This window comes from Micropterus salmoides, unplaced genomic scaffold, assembly GCF_014851395.1.
Source record: "Micropterus salmoides isolate LMB-PRFRI ecotype aquatic unplaced genomic scaffold, ASM1485139v1 Ms_hic_scaffold_12, whole genome shotgun sequence".
Lineage (NCBI taxonomy): Eukaryota > Metazoa > Chordata > Actinopteri > Centrarchiformes > Centrarchidae > Micropterus > Micropterus salmoides.
The window spans coordinates 19,989,777-20,008,544 of record NW_024040263.1 but is presented as its reverse complement, the minus strand read 5'-3'; the positions used below and the strand labels follow the sequence as shown (position 1 = coordinate 20,008,544).

Below are 18,768 nucleotides of genomic sequence, written 5' to 3'. Positions count from 1 at the left end.
GCGTTCTGAAACCTTTGTCCTCCAAAATAGTGAAAGGCTGAGAATCCTCAATCACCATATTGACCAAGGCCTCATCCACATCCTTCTCTCCTGATGACAAAAAAAAAATCAGTATTCAATGACATATGTCATTAATTAGTCACATTTACAGTATTAGTTAATGTTGTCTAATACAAATATACCATGTCATTTTATATTTGCATGCTGTCTTATCATTGCATCCTAAAATGGCTTACCTGAGCCTGGTCCACCTTGGTTGGTCTCCTTGTTTTCATGCAGGGCTCTATAATGCCTCAGCATAGATGAGGTGTTATTGGTGTATCCAAGTTCTTTGGAACACAACAGGCACTTCGCCTTTTAAAATACCAGAAATTAGAAGAAAGACATTAGAACAAGGGATACGCTGTGTTGTCACATTTATTTATATTACGCTAGTTATTATTACAATGTAAAAACCTTATTTGGTCAGATCAGCTCAAAGTGTTCCCAGACAGGGGAAAATCTCCTCTTTCTTGCTGGTTCCATCGCAAGAAAAAGAAGCTTGAATAGATTGCTAACAAACTTGCAATTAAGTCCCAAGTCCACAAAATGTGGACATTTTGCTGGCCCTTATATTTCGAATTGACCGCCAAACCACAAACCACTTCCTGAATCAGTCACGTGGTACGGCCGGCTCGCGGGGCTTCGAACGTCACCACATACATCTTCAACACAAGCCTCGATACGCGCTTCACAAAAAGTACCCTGCATTACTCGACACACGCTTCGAAGCCTCGATACGGACGGACACATCACTATTCATGGAGGGAACTGGAGAAGATTGATGTCTACAGCTGACGTGGCCACATATCAGCGGCTATGGATGTAGGGATCCGGAGATACTGCACCGGAATCCCCCCCCCCCACTGCTGCATTAGGCATTCAGGACTTTGTGTAACCTTGCAAAGCAGACCAGGCTAGCCACTGTTTTCTATTGTTGTTTTATCTTTTTGTTTCTTTTGTTAAATGGTTTTCCAGTCAATTTTAAGATGTCTGTTGCTCGGTCTAGTGCCCCACTGTGATTGGAATTGATATCCTGTATTGAGTGTCTACTGGGTGTCATATTTTGGATGGTGGTTTAAATACAGGTTGCTCTCCTCTCTCTGTATATCCACAGCTTGGCTTTGTACAAGGCTGTGTCTGTATCAGCACACTGCTTCCCTTTCCATGGTGAGACTGCACTGGGTGACATTCTGTAGTGGTGTGTATACTCAACTTAGACATTGCATGGTATTTTATAGTGACTGGTCTAGATGCTAAGTGTGTAGTGAATAGTTTAGATGTTGAGTGTATAGTGCATGTACTTCTTGGTGTTGGGTGTGCTGTCTCCTTCTTCTGTCTACCACAGTCGCTGATCGGGGTGGCGTGTACGAGCTGACCTGACCTTCCTACACTGTTTTTCCCAACCAATTTATTGGCTAATAACTAGGCTAATTTTATTTATGCTGTTGTTTTTTAATTGGGATTTTAACAATATACTTTTACTTACTTTGTACAACACATGCCTCTTTGTAACTGTTCCTGTTCGGGGTAAATCAGAGACACACAACCTTATATATTAAGGGTTCTAAAGGGTTCCTCCTGCCCTTACCAGGCGGTGGTTGGGACGTTGTCAGGTCCAAAAAAAGGTATTCTTTCTACTTGATTGGGCACCACACAATGTAGTGTAGACTGTGCCGGTTTAGTTATTCACCATCTAGGTTTATTGTTATACTATGTTTACACCTTTTATGTAATCTGTTTGTGTGATTATGTTGTGTCTGCAAGTGTTGTTTGACTGAATGTTACTCTTTTACAAATGTGGTGATATGCTGTGTGTTTGTAGTTATGAGAAAGACATTTCAACGCTAGTGTATCTGCGTTTCTGGTATATAAGCTACCTATAATATAGTTTGACAATGTTCGTTGCTAAACCTACAGTGTGAAAACCTTTTACTGTAATTGGTGCTGGTATGCCATTACTTATTTTACCAGAAGTAAAAATTCCTGTATGTTTTATTTCTACTGTGCCCTCAGGTCACCTGCAGTCTTCCAACACCCTGTACTTCTCACCAGTATACGCTGATCGGACCATGCTGGCTGGCCTGGATTACAACCACCGTGTCCACATCTAGCCAGGAGAAAAGCTGATGACACAGCTCAGTATGTTTCTGTGTGGAGTTTGCATGTTCTCCCCGTGTCTGCGTGGGTTCTCTCCGGGTGCTCCGGCTTCCTCCCAACGTCCAAAGACTTGCGGCCTAGGTTGATTGGTGACATGGCCTGTAAAGGAATATATAGTTGTTAGAACCCCAAATTGGACACATTTATCAACATTATTAGATATTTTTATTGAACAGGGGTTTGTTGTTCTCTAACAGGTCTTCTGTGTCCACATTACACATCAATGTACATAACACAGATGAGCCGATGGCTGAAGCAGAGCTGTAGTTAGTTGTTGTAATCAGTAAACAATAATAAAAAAGTAATAACAATAGTGGATAACATTTATATAGCACTTTATTTTTGACTCCCAAAAGGCTTCGGGGATACATACATACGTTTATATGCCATTGTTGGAGTGTGAAGCTCAACGCAGGTCCTAGAAGATGTGCTGCTTAGCTTGCACGTTGTCCTCTCCGTCCTGCCTCTTCTTCCTTGGAACCTGGCATCCCTACCTCCCCTGCTTCACCTCGACCCCAGGCCGGTCCCGGTGTGTGCTTGGCTCTGGAGTCCAGTCCTCATCAGAGACAAGAATGCTGTCACCGTGGAAGCTCTAACATGCAAAACAACGTACGTGTTAGGAGTCTAACACGAAATTCCCGTTTGTGTAGTGTAACTGATGGTAACAATAAAATGTATCAGCCTGTTTTTAGCTTTGCCCAATGTTACCACAACTGTTAGCACAGCTACCTGTTGCTAACAGTAAGCTAGGCAGCTCCTTACTGATTAAAACTCGGTCTTTTTAAACCTATCCAATAATAACATGCTAGTTTGATAGTGAGTACTAACAGCCAGGTTAGTTGTTTATTTTCATAATGATAAAGTTAGCTGTTTTCTTACCCCTGATGCCAGCCACAGCACTGCGATCCTCTCCTCTCGTCACACTCTGCTCATCCTCCTGCGGTGTCGGCAACGCGCGTTCACGTGTTTTGGGGGCGTGGCTTTGGAAGGAGCCCAGAAGGGAGGGGATGGGAGTTTCTTTGTTGGATACTTTCAAAATCCAGCAGTTTCTTATTAGTTTCTCAAACTTACCTACCCTGCCTTTAAGTGTAAAGACACTTAAGAGGTTTTTTTTCCTGGAAACTCCGGTGAGTAATGTTTGCAAGCTTTAGGAGAGAGCTAAAAGTGCAGTGTGATACTATCTTAAATTGGTGGGTTAAAACATATACTGTAGGTTAAAAGCAGTCGGAGGATGTTGGTGTTAGGGGACGGGACAGTAAGGACCCAAACGCAGCACTCAGAGTGAAGGAGGTTTTATTGAGGGTTCACGGGGGGCTAAGGAAGAGGTGAGGGAGGAGAGGTGGACGCCAGGGGACGCGGGCACGGAGGACCAAGGAGCGGGCGAGGCACGGGTGGTGAGGCGAGGAGCAGGGAGGAGCCGGGAGGGCGCCGTGGAGGAAGCCCGAGAGGTGAGGACCGGAGGATGAGCCCAGCCGACTGAACGGATGACGAGGGTGAGTGAACCTGGGAGGGAAAACAGACAGAAAGACAGGGTTAGAGACTGGAGCGACAAAATGCAGGGACGATGAGAAAAAACAAGGAACATGAGAGCCTGGACGTAGAGGTGGCACCGGGTAAGGAGCAACGACGATCAAGCAAGGATGGTGTGGAGAACCGGGGTTGAAATACAGGCTGGGATGAGGTTGATTACTGGCAGGTGTGGCAGGCTGACGAGGTGGATGATGGGTTGCAGGTGAAGGTAGTTGGCTGGGCTCAGGAGCAGAGGGAGAGAGAGCACACGGGGGAGAAAACACAGAGAGGCGGGCAGAGAACAGGAAACCAAGGGAAAAAGCAGAAAAACTGATAAGTAGAAAAAAACCAGGACACTCACCGTCAGCCGGGCTGCCACCACAACAGTTGGGAACACGATGTTGGGAACTGTTCAACAGTAATTTTGTTGTGTCGTGGATTCAAACTAACTCTGGAGGTACTTTTAGATGTGTAAGCACATGTAGTACCTTCAGAGGTATTTTTATTTACAGTATTTATGATAATACATGTTAAAGATGATTTCCTATAATATGTAAACTCTTCAGTATTTTTTGGTTGTAATTTAATGTAATGTTAAGCGATGGAGAAATTTAATTAATTCATAGTAGTGATGTCTTGCTTAAATGCTACCTGGTAAAGCTATTAATCTTTGGTAACGTTATAACAATGTAAAACTTAAGAGTCCCTAGACAACAGGGTGATGATATTCAGTTTTGACAAACTGGATGAGATCTTTTTTGAAGAACATTGACTGTGATGGTCAACTCTTCGCTGGATGTTGACGGCTAGCCAGTTCCAGAGATGATGCACCCTGTATGACAAGATCGGACCGCGGTGTGGCCAGCTGATTCGGATCCCATTCAACAGGACTGACACATCAGATTACAGAACACTGGCAGATAAGAAATCTACCACAATTAATTATTCTGCCCGGGTAGAGGTAGAAATAACTGAAAGACACTGGACACTTTTTAAAATTGTATTTTTTATGAAAGAGCTCTTCTTATTCTGGGGATTGTTTCAAAAGTGGTTGGTGCATTATGAGAGTGTTAAAGGCACTGTAATAAACTGTTCTTTAATCACACACAGTCTATTTCTTACCCCTACACTACTTCTCAGAACCTAGGTTGGTAAGTTAGCAGAAGTGCTACACTAGTGTTAAATATTCTACGCCTGTCTTTAGCATTCAAAAACTATGCTGCAGGGCTTTCTCCAGTACGTTGAACTATGACGCTGAGGGACTCCCAAGTGCGTTATAAAGTGACAACAAGGGGTCTTGACCATTGGCCCATATGTGACGACTTGGGAGTGAGAACCGGTTGGATTGTAGATGGTTCATTTTATATCAACAGTTGTACAGTTTATGCAGCAATGGTCTCTCTTGTTGTGTTTTTATGAACGAATGGCTGAAAGGCATTTTATAATAAATAACATGTATCCCTTTGTGTTGTGTCCATTTCCTCTTTCAGAAGAAAACTGATACTTGTGTTACAATTTCATTTGTAAACTCTTTGTAAGGCATAGATAGTCCTCACTTTAGATGGGCTCACACAAACTACTTACTAACAACTAGTAAATGCTTTGTAACTACCTGAATTAATCATGAAATACTGTATTAACAAATGTTTAGAGAATATCTATTGCCTTTAAATTTCATTTGTAAATGGTTAATGAGGCATAGACAGCCCTCACTTAAAATGAACTCACCCAAAATACTTTACTAACCATTAGTAACTGCCAGAATTAATCATGAACTGCAGTATTATTAAGTTATTAAGTCATTAAACATCTATGAACACACACTATTAGACCATTTCTACACAATTACTGTCAGGTCAAGTTAGCGGTTCATCAAAGCACTAGAGGGGGAGGAGGGGGAGTAAGCTTGGTGTCATTCAACAGACCATCCAAGCAACCCTTTGCTGGTCCCATCACAGCAGATCTTGAAGTTTTGATGAGTTCAGAGAAACGGTACCAGGCCTGTAACGGTGAGGCTTTTACCCAGTAATGTTAGCTGGGACATCTTTTGGGTAGTCTTAGTAGCATCCTTTGGGCTTTGCCACTAGTAGATTTACGAGTTATGCTGAGATTGTTTATATTCTTTCTCAAAAAACAGGCAGTTTTGTAATAATCTTTTTAAACTTTCCAAATGATCTTATGAACCATTAACAACTCATAGATAAATGGTTTGTCATTAAAATAATAATTCATTTCTATAATAGTGAGCCGATCGTGTACAAAGTATGAAAATAAAATTATTAAGCACATTATAGATGAGATAATTAAAAAAGAATAAAACATGTATAACTATGTTTATAAATGACTTACCAATGCTGCAGCTCTCACACTTTTGTTCTCTTCGCTCTTTATTATTATTATTATTAGTGTGAGAGCTGCAGCTTTATCTTCGCTTCGATCTTCTCCTGTACCGTTTGTCCCACAAACTCTTCTTCATGAGATGGGTGCAATTGGTTGATTTTATATTAATATTTTTATGCATTTTAAAATGACTGTGTTCCTATGAAGGGAAGGCTTTCAAGTTTCTTTGTCAATCATGTCTTATTCTGACAAAAAAATGGCTCCTAAGCACCAATAGAAGGCATGTTTTGCTCTGTGATGGCTACTCCGCTGTTGAAGAATAAAATAAATGAACAGCCAAAGAACTGTGCTGTGAAAGACTTAATAGCCTGATAGCTCAATAGCTTTGATGGTGTGAGAGGCCTGGGTTCAATCCCCCACTGTGACCCACTGTGACCCATCCACCATCGTGTCCCTGAGCAAGACATTTAACCCCTCGTTGCTCCAGAGGCGTGCGAACTCTGACATGTATAGCAATTGTAAGTCGCTTTGGATAAAAGCATCAGCTAAATGTATGTTCATTTATTTTATTCTTCAACAGCGCAGTAGCCATCACAGAAAATATGTTTTTAAGCAAAACATGCCTTCTATTTTTTGTCAGAATAAGACATGATTGACAAAGAAACTTGAAAGCCTTCCCTTCACAGTGTATCTTAGTTCGGTGGTGGAGGTCTTGCTCTTGCTCCGGATCCAGAGATTGATTGAAAAAACCCTGCTCACAGCATGTTAACGAAAAGGGGGCCAAACTTAACACATATGTTTGCTGAACAAGTGTGCAGCACATCATTGAGTCTCTTAGCTGATGGAGCCGCACATTGGACCGACAGAGGTAGCAATCGCAAAAAATAGCTGTCAGCTCTCACACGCATTTTCTTAAGGAAATGCCCATTCTAGTGTGTAATATATTACCTTTTTTGAGTAACTACCCCAACACTGTATTACAGAAACCCAACAATTCCCACCAAGAGCAAGCACTAGGCAACAGAGACAAGGAAAAGAGGGAGGGAAAGGGAGGGAGGGGCAGCCACACAATATACACACAGAGGTCCAGACAGTAAAGGTAATGCTGCTATAGACTGACTGAATAATGGTACAGATATTTATGGTAGTGTTTATGATAATAATCGTAATGTTAATGAGTTGATAAAGATGCTGAACACTCTGTAAATCCACTCACAAGGATACAATGTACACATTTATTTAAATGCAGGCAAGTATGTGAGTGAACTGTGCGTATCTTTCAAAAAAACATTAAGCATCTGTTTCGAGGGAACATGAATGTGCCGTAAGTGATATCATAACACAACCTATTAAATCCATAAAGGAGGAGAGTTCTTGACCCAAAAGACAGAGATGCAGCTTTACCACACCCAGCCAGAGGAGGTTAGGAAAATATGGACACCGCTACTTCAAAGCAGGTCCCAAAAGTGTTTTGCAGAGTGCCTGTTTTTTAAATAACATTACAAACACACAGCCATTAGACATTGCCTTTACAACCTGGGACCATATAAAAGTGCCAACTGGGACACTTTCCAGAAGGACAACTATCTTTAAAATCCCTGATTATTAATTATTATGTCACCATGGTAACCAAACCCAGGACTAAGCTGAAATCTCTCTTGCATTTTCTTCCACCAACAGCAAGTCTGGACCCACAGTTTCTGCCCCTCCTCTTTCCTTACCCCAGTGTGAAAAAGATAAAAATCACCAGACTGCTCTGGGCTGCATTCCTGAGAAAGAAACCTGAGCAAAGGCTTTCTCTCTATACTGTTTAGACTGTTTTAGAAACTCAATGACAATTCAATGTAATTATGATAATGAGAGACTGGAAATTGACTGAACCGAACCCAAACAATTTAATCCAAGTTTCACTCTAAAACCACATTGCCATCCACCGGTAAAAAGATGATATGACCTCAAACTCCGATGCCTGTTGTACACACACTGATAAGCTACGATACAGGCGGATTTTTCACTCAAGTTGAATATTTTAAATAGTTTACTACCGCCTTGAAAATACTCTGATTGCAGACATTAAGATCCCGATCGTTAATATTGGATTGGGACTTCCCTAGACATTAATTTAATGTTCAATGAGTGGGTGCACTCACTTTTTAGTTTTCAGCATTAGTGTTTTCTTTTTGTATTCTTTTTTATTGCTTTGCCTGTTTCATTCCCCGCCTCTGTGTTCTGGTTCTGTGTTCTTGTCCTTTTTTTGTCAGTGGATCATTGGTTCCATATCTTCTTGTGTATTCTGTTATCTTGTGTATTGTCACATGCTTTCCGTCCTGTTTTATTTTGCACCCTTAGCAATACAGTTGGGACAGGGACACCTGAGTGAACCCCATGTGGACGGGGATCATCAGGGGCCTCATGTATAAAAGACTGCACAGCTTTCAAACTTAAAGTACATACGCTCAGAAATATCCACATGTATAAAACCATGTGTACGCCAGGTCCTGCGCACCTTTCCTTTATACATCCCAATCAATGTGAAATTGAGTGCACATGCAGAGCCACATACCTCGCCTAATCTCTTCCCATAAATTACTATGCAAATGACCATAAATACACCAACGTCACCTCCTATGGTCCAAATAACAACGGCCGATCCAGCTGCAAAACATGTGAAAAAGAGAAAGTACACAGATTGTAAGATCGAGGTGCTGATCACTGAAGTGGAGGAGAGGAGAAATACTTAATTTGATGGTTGGAATTCTTTGATCAGCAATAAACGCAAGATGATGGAGTGGCATTAGTGTTACAATGGCAGTCAATGCAGCCAACTCAGAGACTCATACTGGCTGAAATAAAGAAAACATGGTCTGACATAAAGTGGATGTCAAAAAAGAGTTTTTCTGATACAGAAATTAAGGTGTTTGGAGGTGGAAGTTAGAAAGTAGCCTACATATTGTTTGATGCAGCTTGTTCACAAACAAAAGAAGACTCTTTAATTTTAACAGAATTATATCAGACTTTAGGTAGAAAGGTAAACACTATATATGTTGATCCCACCAGACACACACCTGTCGGCTCCTGTTGCAAACAACCGACTACCAGATCCAGTGGTACTTGTATGGCACGGTTCCACCAGGTTGGTCTGTCAAATGCTGGACCCAGTTCAGCACACAGATCCAAGGGAATCTAAATCGAAGTATTAGCCAGTCATCATCATGAACCAGGGAATCTTCATGGACACTCTCTAATCCTTCCACTCGCATTTTCCTCTGCAGTGCCATTGCGCAGCCATGCAGCATTACACAAAAGTGTCACGCAGTATTTATATGTTTACAGCAATCAGACAGAGTAGGCTTCACACCTCGTCAAAATGATGACTATATTCAGTAGTATCCCCCACCCTGGGAGATCACTAAATATGCACAGAGGATATGATTAAGAATATGATTAAAAACTACAGACACTATATTCTGCAATTCTTAATGCTCTCTGATGTTATCTCGGATTTTTACGATGATGATAATTCCATCAGTTAGCCGAGTTAAAGTCTGAAAAGGACTCAGAAGCTAAATCCACATCTAATATCGGGGAAAGGCAGCCTGCATCCTGCCACCTGACATTATCCTGGCTTTAGGCTGGCAGGTTCACAACTGACCATAAGTGTCTGTGGCTACACTCTTGCCCTCTCCGCTGCGCTCCAGGGGGGGCTGATGAAGTATTATCAGTGGACATTGATTTAAGATTTGGCACTAATTTGACTTATTTTGTTTCTTTTACTATTGAAATGTGCAATATGGTATACTTATGGCTCACTAGCGCCAGCACAAATACCACTGCTGGTTTGAATGTTTAAATGTTAAAGTATCAGCTAGGTCAAAAGTCTGCAATACCTGATATTGTTCTCTTATACAGTAGTTAGCATTTCCACATAAAATGCAATCAAAACAATCAGCACCATCTATCTGTATTCCTCATACTGTTTAATATTTTTTGACTCATCACTTATAAATGTATTGAGTAAAATGCATAGGAGTACTAATAATACAACCAGTTTTGGGCAAGTTACTCAGAAATTGTAATAAGTTACTAGATACTTATTACTAGTTACTTATTACTCCTTAAAAAAGTAATAATATTACTTTACTTTTTACTGGGTAATAACAGTAACTTGTTACGTTACTCAGTACGTTACTATAATATTTTCACTACGACATCTTAGACTGTGACACAATAATGGTGATACTAATGGTGATACACAGCTGTGGAAAGAACGCCTCTCTCCCTCGTTCTCCATTCTTCCTTTAGTTTTTGGCTAACAGCTGACTTGAACAACATAAGGTCCGGAGCCTCTGACCTGCCGCCAGGGGCGGACTGGCCCAATTATTCAGGCCGGGATTTGACTCCATCCCAGGCCACCGTGCTCGCGCAAACCTTACTTAAGCTTTCACATACAGCAAATTTTCATTCACCCTTGTCAGCCTGTTAAGGAAGAATCATAGCATAGCTACTTCAGAGTCACCAGTAAGTAATTACCACTAGTAAACCAGTAGGCGGTGCAGGTCCTCACTGCTCTCTGCCAACTTGTCAGTGATGCCGTCTTTGTCAAGTCCCATAAGAATCTCCTTCTCTGTTGCCATCAAAAGGAATGCTTCAAGGTTCTCTTGAGTGACAGAGGTTCTTAGGCGGTTCTTCACAAATTTCAAGGTGGAGAAGGACTTTTCACAAGCCACCGGAGTAATAGATAGGGTGAGGAGGAACTTGTAGCTGTCTTGTCTGCTGAATCAACATTCTGAAGACTTCAATTACTTTATTTGCTGTTGTTTTGGACATCATGGTAATAAAGGACCCTCTTCCTTTACTTCCCATCCGCTTCTTGCTCTTCTCAATACAGTCACTTACATGCTCTTGTAGGCAAACATCATATTTGCTAAGTAATAATATAAGCTCAAGAAAATTGCCATGAGTGATGGCAATGTTTTCCAAGCTATATGCAGCTTCCTGTCGGTGTCCTCTGTAGCTAAGCCCACATTTACCAATAACTTTAACTACATCAATCACACGTTCCATGACCTGCCTCCTCTTTCTGACCTGGTCTCGTTGAACTGACATTTGCTTATCACTCAGAAGGGTACGGATGCCTGCTTTGCTGGCTCTGAGGAAAAAGGCTTCTGCACTTTCTCTATACTTTCTCTATATCCTGTACTCTCTGATGGGCATGTTTCCAGGCCTGCATGCCTCCTTTGACAAAGGCACTATCACTGGCGGAAGGTGCAAGACATACTGAGCAGAACAAGGAGCGAGTTTCTTCATTGTATGTCAGCCATTTTCTGTTTGTGCCATCTTTAGAGTGGAATACATTGGGTATTACTCTTTGAGGGGTTTGTTTAGGGTAGTACTAAAAAATAACTCGAAATCCTTGGAGGTTGGGCAAAATAATCAAATGGATTTTCAGTGCTTTCGCTGTCCCTTTCTATTTCCCGTGTACTGGGCTCTGAACCTCTCCCTCTCTCTCTGTCTCTCTCTCTCTGCACATCTGGTTGCTCTGCAGAATGAGATTAACATTGTCAATAACCTAAACTTAAACTTGTATAACTTGCAGTTATTGATTGTATGCCCCCCCAAATACAGTCATAGTGATAATCTCATAAAGCACATATTAATCTAAAATCATAACCTACATGTTTTGGTTTGTGCTCTTAAATTGTACCTGAAGATTACTGCGAGATGCAAGATTCCTCTGAGTCTGACCCATTTCTGCAGGTGCACCTGAAGTTGTAGTGCTGCTACAAAGAAATCATTAGGGCTGTCGCGGTGAAGTAATTTCCAACGCGGCATTATGGCTCAGCAGCGTGGTATGTTGTATTATCACATTTTTCATCAATGAAGTAATTATAGCAGAGTAAGAGTGTCTGTATCTGTCACCTCACTGCACAGCGAGCCGCTAACAAGTCTGAGCAAGCTAGCTGCTGTGTGCTAGTCAGCAACATTGCCAAGCAAACTCCTTTTTGTAGTTTGACCACAGTTTCTCTGGACTGTCCCTCAGGATCACAACGTTAGTCCAATATCGCCAAGCATGCTAGCCACATTAGCCACACAATATGCAAACGCCAAGTTAGCTAACCTTTAAAATAAACAGTAAAACAACACAAAACATAGCAACACTTACAGCTTCAGAGTTTGAAGTCGGGTCACGTACAGCCCATGGCCGTTACAGAGCTTGTTACGGTTGTGGAACTTTTGAAGCACTCATTTATTAATTTTAAAAAATTAAGGTATTTCTTGAACCATTTGGAGTATATGCATGGTTTTGGGCTTCTCTGAAAGATAACACTCTAACCCAAATGTCAGAATGATTGCTATTGGAATTGATTAATCTAATTTTAAACACACTAAAACTAATTTTTTGTTTTCATGCAGACAACTATAGCTGGGACATTTTAGCTGGAAAACACTGTAGGGCCACAGCATAAAGCCTTACCTAGTCCAAGTTTGAATTTCATACCAATGCCATGAAAAAATACTATTTCACACAGGTTTTTCTAAGAGTATGTCTTAGCGTACTTTGTTCAAAACAGCACCATATCAGCCAGTAACTTGACACCGAAGTGTTTTTTTGCTGCTAGATCATGAACTTCCCACTTAAAGCTGGATATCGTTATTTTCATAATTTTATTGGCTAAACGAAGTGCCAGTCATTGGCACAGTTGGTTGTAATAAGCTCAGCCTATGCAAGAAATAATAGAGGCTGGCCCTTCTTTACAACGCGGGCTCTCATTGGCTATTGTAGGCTGTGAAAGGGACATGTGAGCTCCTATTGGGTCGGATTTGTTGTCATTCGAAAGGTTAGAGTTCAGAAGCTAATTTGAATACAAGCTATCGTAGTTGTTTACATTCAAATCTGAGTTATTACGGTTATAATGACATACGAGCCACCTCTGCCGGCAAATATGAAACAATACCGCAGCAGTCTCTGGGGATTTATTGATGGAATAATGTGTTTTGGACTAAATGTTTTTACTGAATTGGATCATCTGGACCTTTGACAACGTAACAAGACCATTTTTGTTGGAATATAATCAATCGGTGGATTACCATGAGGCTTCATAGGTGAGTCGCGTCAATTTTGATTGCACTGGTTGGTCTGACAGAGGCGCTGATTGTACCCACTGTGGTGATTGTATTTTGAAATGGTTTGCATTGGTCGAATCACAGGGATTTTAGCTTTCAAGCGGTGTATCATATGAGTATGAAGCTAACATAGCAGTGGTGTGCACATACAGAAAGCTGCCGCCAGGACCCTGACGGTCTGCAGGCGGGCAGTTGGAATGTTAAAGAGGTTTTTAATAATTGAAACACATGACCTTAATGTCATATTATGATAAATGCTCTAATATAATCCCTCCACGAATACCTGCAAACTGCCACTGCTATAATTAAACAGGCTTCTTAGCTAGCAGTGCTGTGTGTCATGTTTGTGTGTTTTAGCTAACGTTAACTTAAGTTAATGTTTTTTGTCTTACCTGGTCTCTTATTGGTGAACATGTCGCTTATTTTGCAACATTTAGTATTTAGCTGCATCTGTGGCAAGGGTCTTTCGCTTTGTAATTCTCTCCCTTTCCTTTTCTGACCGTCCGTTTTGTCCGAAAAGAGAAGTAGAGAATTAGACTGATGAACGTGCTTCTTGGAGAGACTGCTGTCTGTCACTCGCACAAGGGTGTGCGCGCACCCTCACACAGAGACACTGCAGCGAGAGAGATGCGCGTCGGTTCTCCTGCTTGATATATAATAAAAAGCTCGCTACATTTTTGCTACCGCTGGTCAAGTTGAAAATTAATGGCAGGCCAAAACGGACCTCAGGCCACCGGGAAAAGTCCCGGTTCTCCCGATTACCAGTCCACCCCTGCCTGCCGCGCAGTTGCAAATTCACGCCAAGAATGGAAAGTTCAGTAAAGCAGCATTACTTGGTTTAGTAACTGTAATAATATTACTGTTTTGGAAAAGTAATCCGTTACACTACTAGTTACTGGGAAAGGTAATATTATTACATGGACATGGTGGTTGTAATCCAGGCCAGCTAGCATGGTCTGATCAGGGTATTCTGGTGAGAAGTACAGGGTTTTGGAAGATTCCAAAACTGCAGATAACCTGAGGGCACAGTAGAAATAAAACATTCAGTATTTTTCCCTTCTGGTAATATAATTCATGGCTTGTGAAATCTTTAGGGTTAAGGTTAGGCATTTTGTTGTGATGGTTAACGTTAGGATAAGGGACTAGGGAATACATGATATCAATGAGATGTCCCCACAGAGATAGAGTGTGTGTGTGTGTGTGTGTGTGTGTGTGTGTGTGTGTGTGTGTACATGCAGACAGTTCAAGCAAACTGTTTTGTCAAGTGGTGGCTTCACACATGAAACTAGGTTGTTTCTACCAGAGGAATGGCTCTGCGGCAGCTTCAGAGAAATCACACATTCACCAACCACTGAAGAACTCATTGTGAGTTTGTTTGTTTGTTGTTTGTTTGTTTTAATTAATTAGTTTCACACTCTTGCTCACTCTTACTGGAAATACTAATACCTGCACATTGGGACTGAGGAGAAGATCACATTTGATCACAGCTGCAACTTGTGTGGCTGATCTAGTTATACCACATACCGCTGACTGTCTTAAATTCTTAGTAATGCAACATATTTTAGTGTAAAACATAATATAGTATCTTCAGCCATTGGATAAATGCAGCAGTGTAAAAAAGAGTAAGTAGAGGGGTAACATTTCTCACTTAAGCAAAGTAAAGTGCAATGGCAGAACTTTAGTAAAAATATACTTAACTGCAATACTCAAGAAAAGGAACTTTGTTACTTCTCATCTTTAGCAATCAAATTAAAACAACAGGCATAATAATAATACAATGAAACATAAGTATGTTATTTGTACGTTGTGACTTTCAAACTAATGTTATTTCTTATTTCTAGGGGGTTCTTAAAATTTTCGATTAAGATATTAAACTACAGGAGGGTTGAAACAAACATGACAATTCCACAAACAAGAATTTCAGATGTTTCACTCTGCAGCTATCATCTGATATTGCACCTTTGCAGTTTATTCCCTCAGCTTCAAAGTGAGTAAATCCACAAATACATGTTTTTTTGGTTTTTAAGAAGAATTTCTGAAGAAGATATAAGATAAGAATGCTGACATGTTCATTAACGTCCTTTGTGAGTGCAAAGGGGGCTGCAGAAGGAAGAACATCAGTGTGGTTAGAGTGTGTGAGAGAGAGGAGAGACTGTAAATGTGTGAAGCAGTGTGGTTTAAGATACTTTTTGTAGCTATGTTCACATGATGTGATGAGTCCTACACTTCTGACAATGCTTATTTTTTTTAAATGTCGAATTTTTGATTTTAGACATAATTTAGTCGGGGGTTTCATAGAACATCTTTGATAAGAGATATCCTTAAAACATTACAAAATGAATCTCTTCATAAATGAAAGTTAAAGGCCTTTATTTAGGTCAGAGTTTCCTCCTGCTTCATGCTCTGAGTATTTGGGATTCGTCTAAGATACTGAAATCACTTTCAGAATTATTCTATTATTTAATTATCTATAGTATTTATGTCTGGTTTAATGCTGGCAGATGCTGCCAAGTGGCATATAATGTAAACTGGCTTACTTGTGCATTTGCGATTCTGTTAAAGTTAAAGGCCTTTATTTGGAGACCCCTCTAAGGTTTTAGAAGGTTTTGGTTTTCAGGCTGTTCGTTTGGTTCTGACTAAACTGTTCCTTCACTAATCAGATAAACCCCAACACAGGTGAATGCACACAACCTTGTGAATAAGTATTTATGGATACAAATGCATACACACACACATTAACAAGCACACATGATTTGAAACTGCTTTCAGCCCACATACTTTGGACGTGCAAATGTGCAAATGTTTGGTGAGGACTTGTGACCTCTCTAGTCACGAAGGCAAGGTTTATATATAGTAGACCATTAGACCTGAACACATGCTTAGGACCGGTAGTCTGATCAAATCTTTGACCTGAGGGGTTCAATTGAGACTGGTGAGTTGAGCTTTAAATTAACTTTTGATACAAAATTTCTAAACATTTTGGCATTTACCATGCCAATGTCTTAATTCATCTGTGTTCCTAATACAGTGTTCATTGTTGTTGACTTGTTTTGTGTATGTGCGTTTTTAGCAACAGTTTTTCTGCCTGCAGTGATGAAGGGAAACATGATGGTCTTTGCTCCATTGTGTTTGCTCCTTTGCTGGATGCTGCCTGTAGACTCCATGACGGTGAGTGGAGAAAATCAGTGGACTTTCCCAAAATGTCACCAATGGTATAAGCATAAGTAAAAGTGGTTCATCTGTTGTAATAGATTCTCTATATGTGATCAAATAGGTTGAGACACAAGTTATAAGCACAGACCCGGGATTTTGCATATAGCATTTGTATGCATGGGTATAGCTTTTGTTTTTCTGTTAATTACAGTGACACAAGTGTTAGCTTAAATATTTTGGCTGCAGTGTTACATTGATACATGAGAACTGCAATGACATACCTGCTCTCAACAAGGCCAGGTTTTAACACTCACACTCAAGTACAGTTTAAACAGTGTCTGTTTAATGACCTTTCACTTCACCTTTTCTTTCATTCACTTTTAGATTCGATACAACTTAATTCTACGAGATGCCAACCAGGACATGCCATGGAGCAAGACCATCAATTTGAGTATGGTTGAAGATTCAGTTGATGACATGTACTTTGAGTGCAATAATCAAATGGCGCAAAAAGTCAACAACACATACTTTGAGGAAGAAAAGAGCATGGCTCTATTTGGAGAAGCCTGGAAGGATGCAGAAACTTGCAGTGAAGACAGGCGAGTGAGAGAGGATATCGCTCTAACCAAAGATCACATGCAAGCAATCTGTGTTTATACAGGTAACAAATTGTACAAGGAGTTTAATGTTGCAGTCCGGACACAAAGGAGCAAATATAATAGCTCCTCATTCCAATTCCACACTTTGCATTTCCTGCTGACATCTGCCATACAGATTTTGAGCAGAAATGTCTCCTGTCACACTACTTACAGACGAACCAGAAATGAGTTTATTGGCGAAGACAACCAAATAATTCGGTTTGTGTCCTTTACCTCCAGCTCTTACAGAACAGACTTAAAACTGTTCGGAGACGAGACCTGCTTTAAAATTAAGACATGTTTAGGTGCTTTTTTGAAAAACTATTCACGTTATGTTGAAGAGAAAGAAGTGCTCATTCCCCCCTATGAGGTGTTCAAGATAACTAAGACAATTAAAGGTAAGGGTAAAATTCAAGGTCTGGATGACTGTAAAATTGTCTATGAAGTGGAAAGTGCAGGATGTAAGAGCAATCTGAACTGCAAGGCTGCGTACCCATGAGGATTCAGTGGTTTTTGTCCAACTGGTGGGGAAAGCCAATCCGTCATCTTTAAATTTTCTAATTCTCTTGTAAAAACTGAATTAATTAGATGATAGATAACAAAGCTAAACATTCTCTTCAATCCATAACTTGCTCAGGGTTTGTTTGATCATTGCGGGTTTATGTTTTACGCAGTCCTCCAGCAACATATTACGATGTGTTCCATTCCACAAGACATTTTTTGTAAGTTGTTGGAAATTGCAGAAATTCCTGCTTTGGTTTAGTGAGGACTATCATTAAACTGCTTAATGCAATAATGCTGCTTGTATCTTTTTCATTTTTCTGTGTAATGTTTTATTCACTTACACTAAAGTTCAAAACCCTAAACTAACAGCTGATGTTAAAGGGCTTCTTTTACAGTCAAAGGTAATGGAAGACAATCATTTTCCAAACGAAACACTTCTTCATTACTTTCAGTGAACCCGATCATCAAAAGAACATATAGTATTTATTCTTTGATAAAACAGAGTGACAAAGTTGGAGAGGATATAATGGACAGCCAGGGTTTTGTCCATTTTGTGAAAACAATGAAGAAGAAGTGGTGTTAGTAGTAGTTGACTGGTTTATTAGAAGTAAGAAAAGAAGAGAAATTTAGACAAATGGAGGCCCACACGTATTATTTAGCACAAGAGTCGACAGAGCGTGTCAGCCACAGTAGCTTCTCCTGAGCGCTTGGAAAGGCAGAGGTGAGCGGTGCATTCATGTGTTGTCGTCGTAATAATCAGAATCTTTTTTTCCTCCTCAAATCTTTATTGCCAAAAGAGAAATATAGTGTACATGCGACATAACTAAAAATACAGAACTTTGATTTGTGCAAAGAACGTAGCGCATGTACATATATTGCAAACATGTAATCTGTTGGTTAAAGCTAGAACCCGACCGATTTGGGTTTTGGGGGGCCAATGCCGATATTAAATGTGAAAAGCAATTTACGAGTCGATATTTTGATTTTGAAAATGATATGGATAGTAGATCTCTTTCCTGTCCAAACTACACTTAGAACAGGCCAATATTGAAAGCTGTTCTGTATGTGTGCTATAAAACATTTTCCTAAAATAATGTGTGCTTTCACTTAGCGATCCAGCTTGCCAGAACCAGCAGAGTAGAAAAAGACTACTTACTTTCTGCTTTGTTCTCTTAGTGTACGAGCGTGTAGCTATTATATTAGTATGGCTGGAACTAGATTGCACAGGTGAAAGGAACAAAGCTTTCAGTCCCTGAGAGGGGTTGGTTGGAGAAGAGTGTTCACGTCTGCACTCTGGGAT

General features: G+C 40.4%; 1 protein-coding gene and 1 long non-coding RNA gene across 2 annotated transcripts; one reads left to right on the top strand and one right to left on the bottom strand.

Moving 5' to 3' along the window:
- Window positions 1-3,475: 3,475 nt before the first annotated feature.
- On the bottom strand, window positions 3,476-3,835 carry LOC119898551. Its single transcript, XR_005443592.1, has 2 exons — window positions 3,783-3,835; window positions 3,476-3,702 (listed from the first exon to the last, which is right to left on the bottom strand). It is a non-coding gene; the product is annotated as an uncharacterized LOC119898551 (long non-coding RNA).
- Window positions 3,836-15,542: 11,707 nt separating this feature from the next.
- On the top strand, window positions 15,543-17,745 carry LOC119899358 (NAD(P)(+)--arginine ADP-ribosyltransferase 2-like). Its single transcript, XM_038713892.1, has 3 exons — window positions 15,543-16,105; window positions 16,244-16,341; window positions 16,711-17,745. The coding sequence occupies exons 2-3, from the start codon at window positions 16,267-16,269 to the stop codon at window positions 17,461-17,463; spliced, it is 828 nt and encodes a 275-aa protein (XP_038569820.1). The 5' UTR covers window positions 15,543-16,105; window positions 16,244-16,266; the 3' UTR covers window positions 17,464-17,745.
- Window positions 17,746-18,768: the final 1,023 nt, after the last annotated feature.

Coding starts and splice junctions, on each gene's coding strand:
- LOC119899358 (XM_038713892.1), top strand. CDS start 16,267: ATGAAGGGAAACATGATGGTCTTTGCTCCATTGTGTTTGCTCCTTTGC. Junction 16,342..16,710: donor TGCCTGTAGACTCCATGACG/GTGAGTGGAGAA, acceptor ATTCACTTTTAG/ATTCGATACAACTTAATTCT.